The sequence below is a fragment of the Heloderma suspectum genome, chromosome 2, assembly GCF_057233095.1.
Source record: "Heloderma suspectum isolate Gila_16-S chromosome 2, 16-S_ref, whole genome shotgun sequence".
Lineage (NCBI taxonomy): Eukaryota > Metazoa > Chordata > Lepidosauria > Squamata > Helodermatidae > Heloderma > Heloderma suspectum.
Window position 1 is genome coordinate 234133494 of NC_139459.1, and position 18593 is coordinate 234152086.

Genomic DNA, 18593 nt, shown 5'->3' on the forward strand with positions numbered 1-18593 from the left:
AGAAGGGGAGGAGCAAAATTACAGGAAACCACATTGTAGGCTATAGAGATCCTAAGGCTAGCTGTGGCCTAAATTCCCATGAACTAACTGCAACAGTGCCCCCTTCCTGTAACTTGCAGATGAGGCTGCAATATTCCCAACAGTACATGGGGTTGGCTTTGAAGACAATCCAGAAACTTCAGCTAGTGCAAAATATGGCTGCAAGAATTCTAACTGGGACGAGGCATTATTATGCTGGTCCTCTCTCACCGCACTGAGTGGCTTCCAGTTCATTTCTAGGCCTGATTCAAAGTGCTGGTTTTGACCTACAAAGCTCTACATGGCTTTGGACCTTATCAAGCAGCTCCTCCCATACATACCAACCCATACCTTAGGGTCATCCAAGGCAGCTTTTCTCCAAGTTCCCCTTCATTCTGATGCTGAGAGTGCCAGCAAAAGAGGGAGGGCTTTTTTGGTGATGGTCCCCCAGCTCCAGAATATTTTCCTAAGGGAAGCTTGCTTGGCACCCACATGCTATCTTTTCGGTGCCAGGCCAAAACTTTCTTTAATTTCCGCAAGCTTTTAAAGTGAAAGTATTTTGGTAATTTAAATGTTTGTCTTTTATTATTCTAGTCTCTGCGAAGTGGTTTTAACTTTTATATCAGATGGTTATTTTAGTTGTGTTGGCATGTTTATTAGTTGTATATTGCTAATTGTTTTTATTGAGATTTTATTTGTATTTAGTATTAAGTTTTGTCCAATGCCTAGAAAAAAATATTTGAGGTGTTTAAATAAATAAATAAATAAATAAATAAATGGGACATATACAGAGATGCAGAGTTCACTTACAAATGTTTGTATTGTCTTACTAACTCCAGACACCAGTTGTGTAACAGTTAACAAAACCTGGTCTTGTTTTGTGCCTGCCACTTCAATAAAGGATACAAGGAGTTATTTGAGCCCTCTGATGATATGTGCTAACTTTCAACCTCGTTTGAATAAGAGCTATGCGTATAAATGCCCGACATAAGGACTGTCCACCAAGACAAAATGTCATGTATGAAGCAGCCCAGAGGGCCCATATGTCAGACATAGTGAAGAAAAGTAAGACAACTTCTTTCCCAAGGATCTTTACAACAGTTTCCACCAACCTGGTGCCTTCCAGATGTGTTGGACTACAATTCCCATCACCACAGCCATCATTCCTAATAACCATGCTGGCTGGGGGTGATGGAAGTTGTAGTTCAACACATCTGGAGGGCATTAGGTTAGCAGAGACTGCTCTATAGCGTGAAGGATCCTGAGGTGTTTCTTATCACTGTTTCTTTGAACACTTCTAGAGATCTTCTGTACCAGGTGTCCACAAAATTGGCTGCCATTTCAGAAAAACTGCTACTCATTTTCTACGCTAAGCAAAAGCTGGATGACTGCCAATGAGTCTTGTAAGAATGAAGGGGCTCACCTGGTTGTTATTAATACCTTGGCGGAACACGTAAGTATTTGTTTTTCTTTGCTTTTGCAACTATGACTGGGACCAGTAGAGACTAGTGGGAACAGTGGTTCTGTACTGAGCTTGTGAATATGAGAAGACTCATTCCATATGTACTGAACTTGGACTGTAAAGTTCAATAAAAGTGCCCTGTTCTTTTTTAAATACTGCAAACTGCATATTCCATCTCATAGATTCAGTTGGTTTCTAAAATATTTCTTTATAAAAGCATTTTTATACCACTTTTTGGCCCTAACAAGCCCCCACCCCCTCCAGCAAATGACTTACAGACGAGAACAAAACAAAACATCATAAAGTAAGAAAAATTAAAACTAAACCCTTAAAATCAAAAGGAGCGGAGTTAAAACCTTCAGTCATATATTAAAAACCTAAAAGCTACGCAGAATAAACATGTTTTTGTTGCCCACTTAAGCAGCATCAAGGATGGAGCTAGTCTCACCTCTTTTGGGAGGGAATTCCATAACCTGGGTGCTAACACAGAAAAGGCCCTGTCTATGTCACTGTGCTACGTAAGTCAAATGGTAATTTTAGCTTTGTTCTCTGTAAGCCTTGCAGGTTGGTTGACTGCGTATTCTCCACCATAAATCAGAGTAGCTAATCCCTGAAGAGAAGGGAAACAACATACATTTCCCATTTATATGGATGAGGCCACTGTTGTACACAACCTTTTCTCTTTCCCCATGTAGAATTTTTTGGTAAACCAAATGGCTGGTGAACAGGTGTTTTGGATTGGCCTGAGTGACATTGACAAGGAACAGAAGTGGGTCTGGGTGGATGACACTCCCGTATCTATCTCGTAAGTAATTCCATATTAAGTTGATTTAATGCATTTCTTAGCAGCCTTTCAAGACTGCAGTCTTTACAGCAGAAATGCCTCTGCTTGAACAAGCGCTGTGTGGTTCTTCTGTGCAAACCCTTTGCTAACTCTCCCATATAAATGGGCCCAGAGGGCTTTCAACCCTGTTTGAACAAGAGCTTTGCGTAGTCAGGCTCCACTGAGGGATCATTTCATACATGACAGTTTTCCTCTCAGAAGATTATCTCCACAAACCTTGTCCAAACAGGTTTGAAAACTCTCTGGGCCCTTCTATATGGGAACGTTAGCAAAGGGTTTGTACTGAAGAACTGCAGAGATACTTAGAAGGCCTTTGGAGGATGACCTAGATCTCAGGGCTGCAGCATTATGCACCAACAAGATGCCTCAGTTACCAAAGATGATGCCATAATAAACCAATTAGTGCCACCATCCATTGATGCTTCCTGCCACAACAGATTACATTGCTTCTCAGCGCTTATGCCAGGAATGGGCAACTTGTGGCCCTCCAGATGTTTTGGCCTAAAACTCCCATCATCCCTCAACATTGGCTATGATGGCTAAGTCTGATGGGAGTTATAGCACTCCCAGTGTTTTGGCCTGCGGCTTCCCACCCCTGTTATGCTATCAAGATTGTCTGGACCAGAGGTGCCCAAATCAAATGACTGAGGGGACCACACACATTTACCACACAGATGTTGCCCACTCACCGAGAATTATTAGTTCTATCTGAACTAAACACAGGAACCCCTCTGCCACCTCCTTACAGTAAGGTAAGTACTGAAGCCCTGCACCCTGAGAAATTTCTCCAAAATTTGCATCCATTCCCACAACTTTCTGTGGTTTCTCCCCCCGCCCCATGGTCAAAAATAAATAGGTTGAAAAATTCAGCACAGTGTTAGTATCTGTCCTAGTGAAGGCAGATGAAAAGAATTCATTCAGCTTCTCCACAGTCTCCTTATCCTCTTTTAGTAGTCCTTTAACTTCATTGTCATCCAATGGTTCAACTGCCTCCCCAGCTGGTTTCCTGCTTCTGATATATTTAAAGAATTCTTTATTGTTCACCATGATATTGTTAGTGATATGCTCTTCAAAATGCTTTTTTGGCATCTGAAGCTCCAATATTTTGGCCACCTAATGCGAAGAGAAAACTCCCTGGTAAAGACCCTGATGCTGGGAAAGATTGAAGGCAAAAGGAGAGGGGGACGGCAGAGGATGAGATGGCTAGATAGCATCACTGATGCAATGAATATGAACTTGAGCACACCCCGGCAGAGAGCGGAGGACAGGAAGGCCTGGCGTGCTATGGTCCATGGGGTCACGAAGAGTCGGACACGACTGAACAACAACAATTCTCTGCTTGCATCTCCTTTGTGCAAGCTTGTGCTCAGCAAGACTTCCATTTTCTGAAGGAAGGTTTCTTTTCTCTAATAGCTTCTAAAATAGCATTGCTCATTAACCATGCCGGTGACCTCTTGGACTTGGTGCTACCTTTCCTAACCTGTGGTATACATTCTAGCTGAGCTTATAGTGGTTTTGAGTAACCTCCAAGCATTTTGAAGGGATTTAACCCTCCACCTTTCAACTTCCTTTTTACCAGTTCCCTCATTTTAGAGAAGGTTCCTCTTTTGAAGTCAAACTACGTTGGACTTCCTTGGCAATTTTCCAGTTAAATATAGATGAAATGTGATAGCACTGTGTTACATTTAAATAAATATTGTGGGGGTTTGCTGCCCACAAAAGCAGCATTTTCCATGGCATTTCCCACACCTATCTTGTCTTCCCGAGAACATTCCATGGGCTCAGGACTTGGCTCTGTGCAATATAACTTTACAGGAGCATGCCATCTTTATCTGAAAACTGGAACTGGGGGGAAATCCTTGAGGGCCAATCGAGGGGTGGAGTTGTGTTCTGTCCTGGGGAAATAAAAAGAAATGTCCCCTCTCCTTGTGTTTTACATGCCAAGCAGCATAACAATAGCACATTACAATCAGAAGCTATTATTTCTTCATTTCATTTTTAAAATCAGTAAAAACTTTACTTCCTTCCATAGACAACCGATGTTGCCAAAAGTGCAGACAAGGCTAAGGAGAAAGGCTAATGCACTGCGGGATTAGGTAAAAACAAGAACCAAGGAAGGGGCTGATAAATCTTGATAAGATCATGAACAATGAAGAGAATGTGGGCAGAGAGGCGTTTTTCTCCCTCCAGAATTTGGGGACTCCTAATGAAATTGATGGACAGGAGATTCACAAAATGCAAAAGAAAGTAATTTTTCATGCAGTGCATAAATAACTTACGGAATTCCTTGCAACAAGTTGTGGGGATGGTCACTGGTTCAGATAGGTTTAAAGGGGATTAGCAAATTCAGGAAGGACAAGACTATTATTCATGATAGCTAAATGATACTACCTCCAGAGGCAGAGTTACCAGTTGCAGGGTGGTAAACAGTGAGCAAAGGCTGTTTCCTTCATTTCCTGATCGTGGCTGTCTGGAAGGCACAGGTTGGCCACTGCAGGAAACAGGATGCTGGACTAGATGGACCTTTAAGCTACAATTCTATACACTGTATACACCAGGGGTGTTGAAAATCTTTCAGCCCAATGGGCTGAATTCAATTTCAGACATGCTCTCAGGGAGCACATTCCAGGGGTGGGTGGGGCTGAAGGCAAAGGGGGTGAGGCCAAAATACTAAAGATACCCAAAAGACCATACCAGCATTAGCTTTACGCTCATGCTGGTAGTAATTAAGCCTTAGGAGGGGTGCGCGCGCACACACACACACACACACACACACACACACAGAACACACAAGAAGGTGCCCTATACTGGCCATGTTCGGATGATCAGTGGGGGAAACAACGCAGTATGGCTTGTTTCCCCTGCCCCCGTGCATGCTGGTCATGTGACCAGCATTTCCCTAATTACCTGTGCCATGTTGTCCGAACCTGACGTACAGCGCGGTGGTGGTGGCTTCTCATCCACCCCACAACCCCTACTACAAGCCATGGGTTGTAGGGTAGGTAAGACCCCCCCCCCCCGATGCCCCAGGTTCAGATGACACAGCAACCCGCAATGTGGGTAATTAGGGAAATGCTGGTCACGTGAGCGGCACGTGTGAGAGGGAGAGGAAACAACCGAAACTGCATGGTTTCCCCCACTGATCGTCCGAATGCAGCCATGGAGTCAGACCCTTGGTCCGCCTATTGTCGATACTGACTGGCAGAAGCTCTTCGGAGTTTCAGGCAGGATTCTTTCCTAGCCCTACCTGGAGATGCCAAGGATTGAACCTGGGACCTTCAAGCAGCCCCACTCCATTTTCAATGGTCTTGCATCACAGGAAACATCAGTTTGGTGGCAATACTTGCGGTTTCCTGTGCAAAGCACCAGTTTTGAGATTTCTCTTCACAAAACCCAAACTGCTAATGATACAAAAGTCAGATAAAACACCCACCCAAACCAACATTTAGTCTCTCACGGTGACCAGTCAGATGTTTCTCAAAGCACACGAACAGGGCATGATGGTAACAGCCATTAACTGGTTGTTAGTCTCCAGCATCAGATAGTCGAGAGATATATGGAGGTTTTATTCTTAGTTATTGGGACAGACTGACAAGTCTGTACATTTTTCAAATCATTTTAAAAAGCCATATATTCTTGTTTGTGAGTCATACCATCAGATGATTTTTTAAATGAAGTACTTCTTTATATATTCCTTGAATCTACTACCAATCAATTTCATTGGGTGACCCCAGGTTCTGCATTTCTGAACATGTCACATTAAGAGTGTGTTTAAAATAGCTTACTTAGGACTGGCCATGGCACTTTTGTAACAAGAAGCAGCCATGGGATTGTGGCTCTCCAAGAGTGGTTTTTGTGTGAAAAAACAGGTGTAGCCTAAACGTGCACTTTGAAACATGCTGTTAATGTAACTTGTAGTTTGTCCCAGGTGGTCTTATGTTCTTATAACATTGTCAGTGAGATGGACATATACATAAGAAATACATGTTCTTGTGTATAAGAACATAAGAAGAGCCATGCTGGATTGCTGGGTCAGACCAAGGGTCCATCTACCCCAGCATTTTGTCATACAACCAGCTGCCCACAGGAGACCCACAAGCAGGACATGAGCGCAATGGCACCCTCCTGCCCATGTTCCCCAACAACTGCTGTACATAGGTAGACTGCCTCTGATACTGGAGGTGATATATAGCTGTCATGACTACTAGCCACAGCCTTCTCTTCCATGAAATGTCTCCCATGTCCCCCTTACCCCTCAAACATATTTCCCCCCGAAACTATAAAATAAGTCCCAACCTCTTAAGTTATTGTTTCAAAGAAAGCTTTTCCACCCCATTGCCATTTCTTTTGATCTGTCCTGTACAGTCTATCTGTCCTACTACAGTCTCCTTTTATTTTTATGTTTTTATTATTAACCTTTATATACCACCTTATTTGCTAAAAAGTCATCAAGGCTATATACAACTATTTAAAACAACTGAAACCATAACAGAAAAAAAATACCAAGAATATTAAAAACAGTAAAACATTAAAACATTAACATAATTTAAAAGGCTAAATTAAGAAGATTTGTCTTTATTCCCTTTTTAAAAGCCAAGAGAGTTGGGTCCATTGGGAGCAAAACTGGAGGAAATCCTTTCACACGTGCCCAACAAACAGGCCTCTGTGGGTAACCATTTCCTCAAGACAGCCTCTCCTGCAGATCTTAACAACTGGGCAGGTTCATAACAAGACAGGCAGTTCCTTAGATAGGCAGGTCTTAAGCTATTTAGGGATTTTAATGTTAAAATCAACACCTTGAGTTGAGCTTGGAAAGCAACTGGCAACCAATGAAGGTCTTTCAAGACAGATGTAACATGGTCCCGATACTGTGCACCTGGTTTTTGAGATGGGGCAACCAGAGTTGCACATAGAATTCCAAATGTGGGTGAAACAAAGATTTATATAATGACATATACTTGCTGTTTTATTTTTAAAATCCTTTCCCTGTTGATTCCTTCTACTGAACACAACCTTTTCACTTCCACCATCAGCTTCTGGGGGCCTGGAGAACCCAATAACGCTGGACATGGTGAGGATTGTGCTACGGTGCGCTTCAACGGAAAGTGGAATGATGCAGCGTGTTCTGGAAATGAGCACTGGATCTGCGAACAAAAATGCTAGTCAAGCTCTCATGTCTACACAACAACTCTACCCAAGCTTCAGGGAACCACTGGCTCTATAATATCCCGGGAGCTGTTTCAGGGCATGGGGTTTATTGGCTGTCATCACAGGTGTGTGTGCATATCACATTTTGAAAAGGTTGGTTAGTTCAGAGCCATTGAGCAGACATCCTCATCTGCTTCCGTCCTTTGATTTTCTGAACCCTCCTCTTGAATGCTTGACTGCAAATGCTGCTTCTTGCTCAAACAAACAAACATTCAACTTCACTTTGTACACTTTGAACCAACCTTATGCAAATTGATTGCATCATATCTGTTCTGAAGCACGGTAGCTGCAGCCTTCTGTTTTAACCTCGCTTGAATTGCATCTATTCGTGCAGTTGCTGTTGCTGCACTGGGAGAATTGGTGTATTGTTTATGTGCACATATGTACCTACCTACATGCCTCTTTGGGTGCATGTGCTACTGAGTATGAATGTTCCAGAGTATATAGTAAAATGCATTTGAATGGATCTGTGTTTTTGTGTGAACATGAGCATATATCCTCTGAGTACATGTGACTGTGAGGAGGATTCCTACCCTGCATGTATAGGTGATACATGAAGTTAGTTCATGTTTTGACCCAAGAATGTCGCAAAGACCCGTGGACTCGCCAGGTATGTTGTCTCCCGGGAGGACGGATTAGAGACGTGACTGAAGGGTTGCCTGCACTCATAAAGCCCACCGACAGGTATCCCTTTCTTCTCATCCATGTCGGAACAAATGATACCGCCAAGCGGAGCTACAAAGAAATCACATCAGACTTTGAAGCTTTGGGAAGGAAACTCAAGAACTTTGGGGCCCAGATAGTTTTCTCATCCATACTTTCAGTAGTTAGAAGAGGGATAGAAAGGGAACGAAAAATACTCCGGGTGAATGACTGGCTATGAAGGTGGTGCCAACGAGAGAGATTTGGATTCTGGGACCATGGGCTATACTTCCTGGATAGGCTGTTGGCAAGGGACAGGTTGCACCTCACAAAGGATGCAAAGAATGTGTTTGGCCACAGCATGAAGAACTTCATCAGAAGGGCTTTAAACTGAATCCTACGGGGAAGGGAGATGTAAAGTTGGGGGTAACAATGGACGTAGGCTCATGCACTGCAACGGAGAGAACAGCTCTAATAGCGCCCAATAATAGTCTTCAGACACATGTAGGAAGATAGCCAGACTATGAAGCACATGGTCTTCGATGTCTATATACTAATGCCCAGAGTATGGGAAACAAACAGAACGAACTTGAACTCTTAATACAGGAGGGAAATTATGACTTGATAGGTATAATTGAGACTTGGTGGGATGACTCTCATGACTGGAATACAGCAATTGAAGGATATAACTTGTTCAAAAAGAACAGGAGGAACAGAAAGGGAGGTGGGGGTTGCACTGTATGTGAAAAATACATATATCTGCACGGAAATACAGGAGGATGAGCTTGGTAGCCCCACTGAGAGCATCTGGATCAAAATAAATGGAGCAAAGAATAAAAGGAACCTGATGGTCGGAGTCTACTACTGGCCACCCAATCAAGGAGAAAACGAGGATGAAAGTTTTGAAAAGCAAATAGCCAATGTTTTAAGGAAGCATGATGTAGTAGTAATGGGGGACTTCAATTTCCCCAATATTTGTTGGGAGACAAATTCTGCAAAACATGGCCCCTCCAGGAAATTCCTGACTTGTGTGGCGGACAACTTCCTCCTACAGAAAGTAGAGGTAGGAACTAGAGGATCGGCTATCCTTGACTTGATCCTAACCAACAGAGATGACTTAGTGGATCAAGTAGCAGTTACAGGAACTCTGGGGGAAAGCGACTATGTTGTACTTCAGTTCTTGGTTCTAAGGGAAGCAAAAGCTGAATGTAGTCAAACGCGTACCCTGGATTTTAGGAAAGCTGGTTTTAATAAACTCAGAACAATGATCAGTAAGGTCCCATGGCAAGCGGCGCTAATGAGAAAAGGAGTCCAAGATGGGTGGGAGCTTTTAAAAAAGGAAATTCTCAAGGCATAATTACAAACAATTCCAACAAGAAGAAAAGGTGGAAGACAACAGAAGAAGCCTGTGTGGCTTCACAAAAAGCTTAGAGATGACCTGAAAACAAAAAAAGACACATATATGAAGTGGAAAGAAGGCCAAGCAACAAAGGAAGAGTACAGGCAGGTAGCACAGAATTGCAGGGATGGCGTCAGGAAGGCTAAAGCTGAGAACGAGCTGAGGTTAGCGAGGGATGCTAAAAACAACAAAAAGGCTTTCTTCAGCTACGTGCATAGTAAAAGACAGAGGAAAGAAATGGTGGTTCAGCTATTAGCAAAACGATAACAGATGCCAAAGAAAAGGCAGAAGTGTTCAATTCCTACTTTGGCTCAGTCTTCTCCCAAAAGAGGGTCTATGACCCCCCTGGCAAAGGCGAAGTACAGGCTGAAGGAGCAGGATTGCAGCTTGAGATCGATAGGCATATGGTCAAGGAACACCTAATTACTTTGAATGAGTTCAAATCTCCAGGGCCAGATGAACTGCACCCCAGAGTAATAAAGGAACTGGCAGAAGAACTCTCAGAACCGCTGTCTATTATCTTTAAGAAATCATGGAGGATGGGGAAAGTGCCAGATGACTGGAGGAGGGCTAATCTTGTCCCTATCTTCAAAAAGGGTAAAAAGGAAGAACCTGGGAACTACAGACCAGTCAGCCGGACTTCAATCCTTGGGAAAATTCTTGAGCAGATGATAAAGTAATCCATCTGTTAGCACCTTGAAAACAATGCAGTGATTACTCGAAGCCAATATGGATTTGTCAAAAACAAATCCTGCCAGACAAATCTGATCTCATTTTTTGATCAAGTAACCTCCCTTGTGGACCGTGGGAATGCTGTAGACATCATATACCTTGACTTCAGCAAAGCTTTTGAAAAAGTGCCCCATGATATCCTGATGCGCAACTAGCTCAAAGTGGGCTAGATGAAACAACGATCCAGTGGATCTACAGTTGGCTACAGAATCGGACTCAAAGAGTGCTTATCAATGGGATCTTCTCAAACTGGGGAGAGGTAACGAGCGGGGTACCGCAGGGCTCAGTCCTGGGCCCAGTGCTCTTCAACATTTTTATTAAGGACTTGGAGGAGGAGGTGCAGGGAATGCTGATCAGATTTGCAGATGACACAAAATTGGGCGGGATAGCTAATACTTTGGAAGACAGAAACAAAATCCAAAGTGATCTGGATAGACTGGTGCGCTGGGCAGAAAACAACAGAACAACGTTTAATAGGGATAAATGCCAAGTTCTGCACCTAGGAAAAAGAAACCAAATGCACAGTTACAAGATGGGGGATACGTGGCTCAACAACGCTACAAGTGAGAAGGATCTTGGAATTGTTGTTGATCACAAGCTGAATATGAGCCAACAATGTGATGTGGCTGCAAAAAAGGGAAATGCTATTTTGGGCTGCATTAATAGAAGTATATCTTCCAAATCCCAGGAAGTACTAGTTCCCCTCTACTCAGCACTGGTTAGGCCTCATCTGGAGTACTGTGTCCAGTTCTGGGCACCACACTTGAAGAAGGATGCAGACAAACTGGAGAGGGTTCAGAGGAGGGCAACAAAGATGATCAGGGAACTGGAAACAAAGCCGTCTGAGGAGAGTCTGAAAGAACTGGGCATGTTTAGCCTTGAGAAGAGAAGACTGAGGGGAGATATGATAGCGCTCTTCAAGTACTTGAAAGGTGGTCACAGACAGGAAGGCCAGGATCTCTCCTAGATCATCCCAGAGTGCAGGACATGGAATAATGGGCTCAAGTGACAGGAAGCCAGATTCCACTGAACATCAGGAAAAACTTCCTGACTGTTAGAGCAATATGACAATGGAACCGATTACCTAGGGAGGTAGTGGGCTTTCCCACACTGGTGGCGTTCAAGACGAGGTTGAACAGCCATCTGTCAGGGATGCTCTGACTTGGATTCCTGCATTGAGCAGGGGGTTGGACTCGATGGCCTTGTAGGCCCCTTCCACCCCTACTATTCTATGATATGATTCTAAGTCTTCTTCTCATCCTATCTCACAAATACAGGGAAGAAAATTATGCTCCCAGATGCAAAATCACAGAAATAACTTAATGACTGGGTTTGTACAACACGACAATCCATCATGGGTAACAAGTCACTGTTGGGTTGTTGTGTCATCCAAAGCTGGACCGCTTCCTGCAGAGTGGCTTGTGTGTGAGCAACAAGCCACTTTAACAATGCATGGCTTGTTGTAGGGGTTGTTGTAGCCATGGTGGCTTGGCGTGTCATCTGAACCAGGACCTCCAATAAAAGGGGAGCTCCGAAAATGGGGTGGACCCTATATCACCTTTAAAATGAGTTGGGTAGACTCGAGGAGGGGTGGATACAAAGGGAGACCCCCAAGGATAAATCCCACACTTCAAAACTTAAGGATAACTTCGCTAAGGGGCCGATTTGATCCTCTTTCCCCCCGATCTGTCAGCTGTCAAAGACTGTCAAACTAGCATATATGCAGCCCCATCTTGTCAATTACCTTATATGCTTTATACTTTGACAGCTGAAACATAGAAAGCAACAGGCAAGGCAAGGCAAGGCTCTATATATTTCACAGCCACAATTGCGCGCTTCCGCAATTGCAAAAAATTGAACCCCCCCCCTTACAAAGATATTTGTGCACATTCCCAGGGATGAAGGAAAAAATTCAGTCCCATTTGCACAAATGTTGGGGCATTATTATTATTATTATTATTAATTTTTAAAAGACTGGGAATGCAACTGTGGTCACAATCAGAGTGAGGAGAGGGACTTGGCGGGTTTTGCTGACAAGTCCCGCGGAATATGTGCCAGAGCTGGCTGGAGGACCAAGAGGGAAGGAGTGGGAGAACAACCCATGGTAGCCTGATTGTCTGTCAGGCTCACTGTGGATTATTTCGTGGACAACCCATATTGCGTGGCTTATTCGCCAGGGTGGGCTGTCATGATGTGTGAACCCGGCCAGTAGAAGCAGCTGCACATGTATTCTTCTCCACTGGTTGTGACACACAACCAAAGGACTGTTTTTAACCAATATTTTCCCACAATATTTACAACTCAAATATTGTGGTACAAGCTAGTATAAGGGCAGCACCTATTGCCAGCAGCCTTGCTCAAGCAAGTTGAAACAGCATTTCTCTAAGCTGAATCATCTTTTTTTATGCTACGTAAGTAAGTAAACTAGCAAAGGAGCAGGGTGTATGTTGGTGAAAAATAGCTAACCGAAAGGGAAAATAATTACTCACAAGAAGAAACCTCTAAATCAGGCGTGCGAACCTCTTTCAGCCTGAGGGCTAAATCCCATTTCAGAAAAATTTTCAGGGACCACATTGCAGGGGTGGGTGTGGCCAATGGCAAAAGGGGTCAATCCAGAAGTACAAGAAATACCAGAATATTGTAGCTTCAAGCTCTTTCTGCCAATAATTAAGCCCTAGGAGAGGCATGTCAACCTTTTAGAATGGGGAAAAAACTGCACAAAAAACCAGGAAACCACCAAATGATTGGTGGTTGGGGGGAAAGAGTGGGGCCAGGAGAAGGGTGCATGCCCTTCTTGGGAACCCTGGATGGCCAGATTGGGACCCTGAGCCTGAGGTTCTACACCCCTGCTGTACAACTTTTATCAGAGACATTGATTGGAAATTAGGGTTAATCTACATAAAATGGTGACTCCTTAGCCAACAATATTGTCTGGCAGAAGTCATGGTTCGGTGCATAAAATTATGATTTCTGTACATCTACAATGACATAGCATCAAACAAATTAGAAACCTTCAAAGGGGTAGACTCTTCCTCTGAATTGCAGTGGGTGACAACACCAGGCCCCAAAATTACTTTAGTACTGTGGATATGCTATCATCCCCCTGACTGGAATGCTCAGGCTGATCTGGAGATGGAATCAAGAGGCATCCAAAGGAGAAAGAGGTGTAATAACAAGTGACTTCAATTACCCTCACATAGATTCATGTTGGGCAAATTCATGCTTCGCTCATGACAAAGAGGTAAAATTTCTAGATGCCCCAAACTACTGAACACTCCAACAGTTGGTCATGAAAGCAACAAGGGGGGAGGCCACATTGGACTTAATCCTAAGTGGTGCCCAGGATTTTTTTATACAGTTTATGTAAATGTACTTTTTTGTATAATGTATTTTAATGGTTTTTAACATTTGTGAAACACCCAGAGGGCTTCAGCTATGGGGCAGTATAAAAATAAAATAAATGAAAGGGAAAGTCAAAAGTGTCTTGTCTACTGTGGCACTGGGACAGAACTCCAGAGATTTTGCTAAGGCCAGTTCCAAAGGCAAGGTCAGTGGACAGTCCAAGGTCCAAACACACTGTGGTCCAAAGAAGAGCAAGGCAGGCACCTGGGAGGCTGTGCACCGATGTTGATTCAGCACTCTGTTCCTAGAACCGAAGGCTTTTAAGCCTGAAGCTTCAGAGCCCTACCCTGACCACCACTGCAGGCCATCAGGACCACCTGATGAATGGTCTACCATGAGTAGAGCCAGGCTCACAAGTATAGCTTATGATGACTCCTCAAGCCCCTCAGGCATGCACTCCTGTCTCTGGTAGCAAGTTCTGCCTGCACCTTTAGGTGCTTGCAGACCCTGGGGCTAGATGGCTGCTCGGTGTCTGCCTCTGAGTTCAAGGGGGAGCTAGCTGTGTCTTGAGTGGAAGGTAGAATGGCCATCTCCCCCAAGGGCCCAGTATCCCCCTGAACTGCCTCAGGGTCCCTCAGCACAGGGAGCTCCTCTGTGATATTCAGCTTGGGGAACTCCAGGCCATCCTTCAAAGAGGAGCCCTCCAGAAGGGGCAAGGCATCAAGGGTTAAATCTCTTCAAAATTCTTAGGGGTTACTGAAAACCACAATAATGGAAGCTCAGCTGGAGCGTATACTGCATGCAGGCCAGAAAAAGTAGCACAAAATCTAAGAGGTCACTAGCATATTTAACAAGCATTCTCAAGGAACCTATTAGAAAAAAAAGAAGGCTTCCTTCAGAAAATGAAATTCTTGCACAAATGAGAACAAAAAGGATCAAAAACTTGCACAAAGGAAATGCAAGCAGACAATAGAGAATGTAAAAAAGGATTTTGGGAAGCATATCACAAATAACACTGGGTAGTATCCCGTGTTAGTTCTACTTAGAGTAGACCCATTGAAATGAATGGGACTTGTTTTACTCATGACTAACCCAAGTCCCATTTGTTTCAATGGTCTACTCTAAGTAGGACTAACAGATACCACCCATTAAGACCAACAATTAAAATAATTAAATAATCAGAAGCAGGAAACCAGCTAGGGAGGCAGTTGGATCACTGAATGACCTGGGCTTTAAAAGAGTACTAAAGGATAATGAAGAGACTGAGAGAAGCTGCAATGGATTCAGACTCTGGGATTCAAACTCCCAGCAACCCAGAATTCCAGGCTCTGATGTCACAATAACCCAGGAACAGAGCATCCAAGAACCCATGGGCTGTTTCAGGGTTCTGGGTTGGCTTGTTAACCATGGCAACAAACCACCCTCGCCAGGTTTGCATGACATGGCAAGCTGCAATGGAGGAGGGTAATTATGCAAATCCCCCTGGCACACAACTGGCACGCTCAGCTGGGGAAATAGGCCACCATAACTTATTTCCGCCTCCATGATCGTGCGAACAGGCCTAATGTCATCCAGTGAACTTTATGGCTGAATGGGGATTTGAACCCGAGTCTCCCCAGTCTTCACTTCTCTCACTACACCTCGCTTGCTCTGTGGTGGTTTGGTGGAAGCCATCCTTGATCTTTTGCATCCACACTGATATTGCTGTAGATCTATACAGAACTTAGATAAACTTGATCCACTGGAGATCCACAGTAGAACTATGTAGGTTAAGTTCTGGTAACCTTAATGGCAGCGGTGGGAATCATGAGTCAGAGGGGGTCCTGTAGGCCACCTAGTCCAACCCCCCTGATGCAGGCTGCATTAAAGTTGCTTCATCATTTTACTTATTGTTATTGATGAACTTTCATATAAATAGCAAAACAACAGAATATTTGTTGGTGGAAAACAGCTAATTGATAGGTCCCTAGCAAACCTCAGTGGATATTTGCATAGCGGTACTCAGAGGACCTCTGCTAAAAGAAAGAACTGAAACTAAGGGTAACCAAACTCCAGTGGAGCGATGCGAACTGCAGTACAGTAGTGGGACGCTTAGTGAGTGGAGTTGAAAGGGTGGAAAACGTCCTCCTGCATTAAAATCCACACAGCTTGGACCTATGGCCGAGGAGACCCAATATGGAAACTGGTTGTCAACTCACCCAGTGCCAAGTCCAAGGACAGCATTACAGCAGACAGGTAAGGCTGGTGGGAGAGAACACAGAAGTGGAAGCATTTGGACTGTGCATTGATATTGCAGGTGGAACATCTGGCCTACATGCCCTAGAATCGGTGCCAGCTTCAGGTTTTGGAGGGCCGTGGGCAAGGCACCCTCAATGGGCCCCCTTCCTAGGGAGCCTACCTTCTCACCACCAGTGTCACCAGCTGCTATTTCTCCTCACCCTCTTCCCCATCATTGCTACCGCTTGCTCGCTTGACAGGCAGACAGCCAGTGAGCAGGTAGGCAGTGGCACCTGCTATTCCTCCTTCTCACACCCATCATTGTCTGGGCCAGAGTGAGAGTCAGATGAACAAGCAGGCTGCAATGATGAAGAGGAGGAGCAAGTGAGGGGTTCTTGTCAGTGGGCCCCTTCTAGGGTGTTGGTCCTCAACAGATGCCGGAACATGTCTATCCTTGGGCTTTTCTACATGAGACATTTATAGTGCACCCACGATTCCGTACTCACAGTTCCGTACTCACAGCTTATGGGTTCTTTAGACGATGTCATGACCTTCCAGTTTTGCTTCTGTGTCTAACGAGCACTTTCGTGAGTTTTTTTTAGAGAAGGAAAGATGCAGAATTTAATTGTGAAAGCAAAAGAAACAGCTTTTTTCACTTGTGCTCTTGTGCTATTCGGTTTCGCCACATAGAGGTTATGTAGCAAAAAAGCAGGAAAGTAAATGCTCTTGTAGTGCTCGGATCTTAATTCTGCAACAAAACCAAAAGTAGATTCAGCGGATTAATATCTGATTAACAGCCTTGAATAGAAAAGTTCCTTGACGCTGGCCCTCCCTAGAGTGAATGAATGAATGAATGAATGAATGAATGCTGGAGTAGTAGCCCATTTAGATAGTTGGAGAAAAAGTGGCAGAATCCTGTGGCCCTTGGAAAACGAACACATGTCCTGTAATATGAGCTTTCATTGGACAGAGCTGATTTCATCAGATACAATGTTTCCCAGTTATCATTCATTTAAAAATAGAAAAAAACATATGGAGGGTGGTGAGAGCAGATACAATCGGTTTTGAGGAAGACAGCTACACCTTGGGCCTGTCTGTATGAACAAGCAGCCCACTGTGGCTTATTTAAGCCACGATGGGCTGCAGTGTGTGCATGCGGCCATTTTGAATATTCAGGCTGCAACTGCAGCTTGTCATGTCGTCTGAACCTGGCAAGGGTGGGTTGTTGGCATGGTTAACAAACCACCCACAACATTAAAACAGCTCATGGGTTCTGGGTGGTTTGTTAACCAGTTCAACAACCCACCCTTGCCTTGTTTAGATGACATGACAAGCTGTGGTTGTGGGCTGAATAATCAAAAGCCACCTGGCATGCACCACAACCCATCGTGGTTTAAATAAGCCATGGTAGGCTGCAGTGATTGTGCAAACCCGGTCTATATGTGTATTTAGCTGTAGCTTACAGGAATCAAGTAAGAATTTTCCACTAAACTTTTGAAAGAATTCTTTCTTAAACTGTTCTTTAAGGTGTTGGAAATATCCAGTACTGGAAATGAGGTACTTGGGTGGGACAGACCAGCCTTCCCCAACACAGTGCCTCTTGCTATACAACTACTATCACCCTCAGCCAGCATGGCCAGCACGACTTTGCAAAAGCTGTCCTGAACTTTGCATGGTTCAGAAAAGTGGGGGAGTGGGGACACAAAATACTGGGCAACAGAAATAATAAAACAACAAAAATTGTTAAGTGATCTGAACAGCTTCCATCTTGAAAAAAATTAGAAAGAAGCAATTAATTCAAGTAACATCAAAGGTTTATAAGATGAGTGATGCACAGAAAATGCATAGGGAATTATTAGGTTAGATCCGTGGGTGTCCATGAACAAAATGCCTCCTCCCGTGTGCAGAAGGCTTCCAATGGAACATTTCCAGTGATGGAACAAGGTAATATTTGTTGATTTGTGTCAAAGGCTCCTTGGAGGCCTCCCTCAGTCTAATCCAGTAGCCAAGTCCAGACACAGACAAAGGGATTCCTTTCAAAGCTTTATTCTTCTTTTACAACTTAACAACTCTACCGTTAGCAACTAGAACTGAGCAGCACAGTACCTATGCCCTAAGTTGGAACAGTTGGTCCCTGTTTGAAAGGGAATTACTGGTAGACCCCTGTACTTAAGGACTAGGGAGAGTCCCTCCCCTTTTCCCTTGGATCCTCTGGGTGCAGCCGTTGTTTGCGCGCCAACCGGGCACTACACCTCCTTTCTGTGCCCTCCATTTGGTGCCGCTGTCGGCGTCGCGCATCCACCAAGTCTGCTACCCACGCTCTGTTACTCCCTGGACTGCTATCTAAACTAGGAATGCTGGTGGGAGGAATCTCTGTCAGCTGTTGGCCCTGGGAAAGAGGAGCGCGCTCCTCTCCCAGGAGCGACTGCTCTTCCTCAGAATCAGAACTACTCTGGGATTCTATGGGCTCAGTATCCACCCTGACATCATCCCCGCTCCCATGAGGCCCCCCCTCATGCTTCTCCCCTGGGGCCCCAGGTTTGTGGGGGTACAGCTGGTGGAAGCACCTCAGCAGCAACGGAGCATGCACATTTTCCGCGGGTTCCCAGGATCGCTCATCAGGCCCGTACCCCTTCCAGTCCACCAGATATTGCAAGCGGCCACGAGAAAGGCGGGAGTCCAGACTCTCCGCGACCTCAAACTCCTCCTCCCCCTCCACCAGCACTGGC

At 44.5% G+C, this 18593-nt stretch overlaps 2 protein-coding genes across 11 annotated transcripts in view; both read left to right on the top strand.

Annotated features, from left to right (window-relative positions):
• Positions 1–13780, top strand: part of LOC146354266 (uncharacterized) — a 78453-nt gene extending 64673 nt beyond the window's left edge. For 7 of the 9 annotated variants that reach the window (XM_084838529.1, XM_084838528.1, XM_084838527.1 and 4 more), the window contains 3 exons: positions 1320–1471; positions 2176–2285; positions 7358–8988. In XM_084838529.1, the coding sequence (XP_084694655.1) occupies positions 1320–1471; positions 2176–2285; positions 7358–7487 (392 nt within the window). In that variant the 3' untranslated portion in view covers positions 7488–8988. Of the gene's footprint in view, positions 1–1319; positions 1472–2175; positions 2286–7357 lie in introns of all 9 variants that reach the window. The other 2 variants (XM_084838523.1, XM_084838525.1) reach the window with 2 other exon arrangements.
• Positions 13781–15715: 1935 nt separating this feature from the next.
• The window catches only part of LOC146354267 (uncharacterized), a 58458-nt gene continuing 55580 nt past the window's right edge, over positions 15716–18593 (top strand). For both annotated transcript variants that reach the window (XM_084838531.1, XM_084838532.1), the window contains exon 1: positions 15716–15882. In XM_084838531.1, coding sequence (XP_084694657.1) covers positions 15804–15882 — 79 coding nt within the window. In that variant the 5' untranslated portion in view covers positions 15716–15803. The remainder of the gene's footprint in view (positions 15883–18593) is intronic.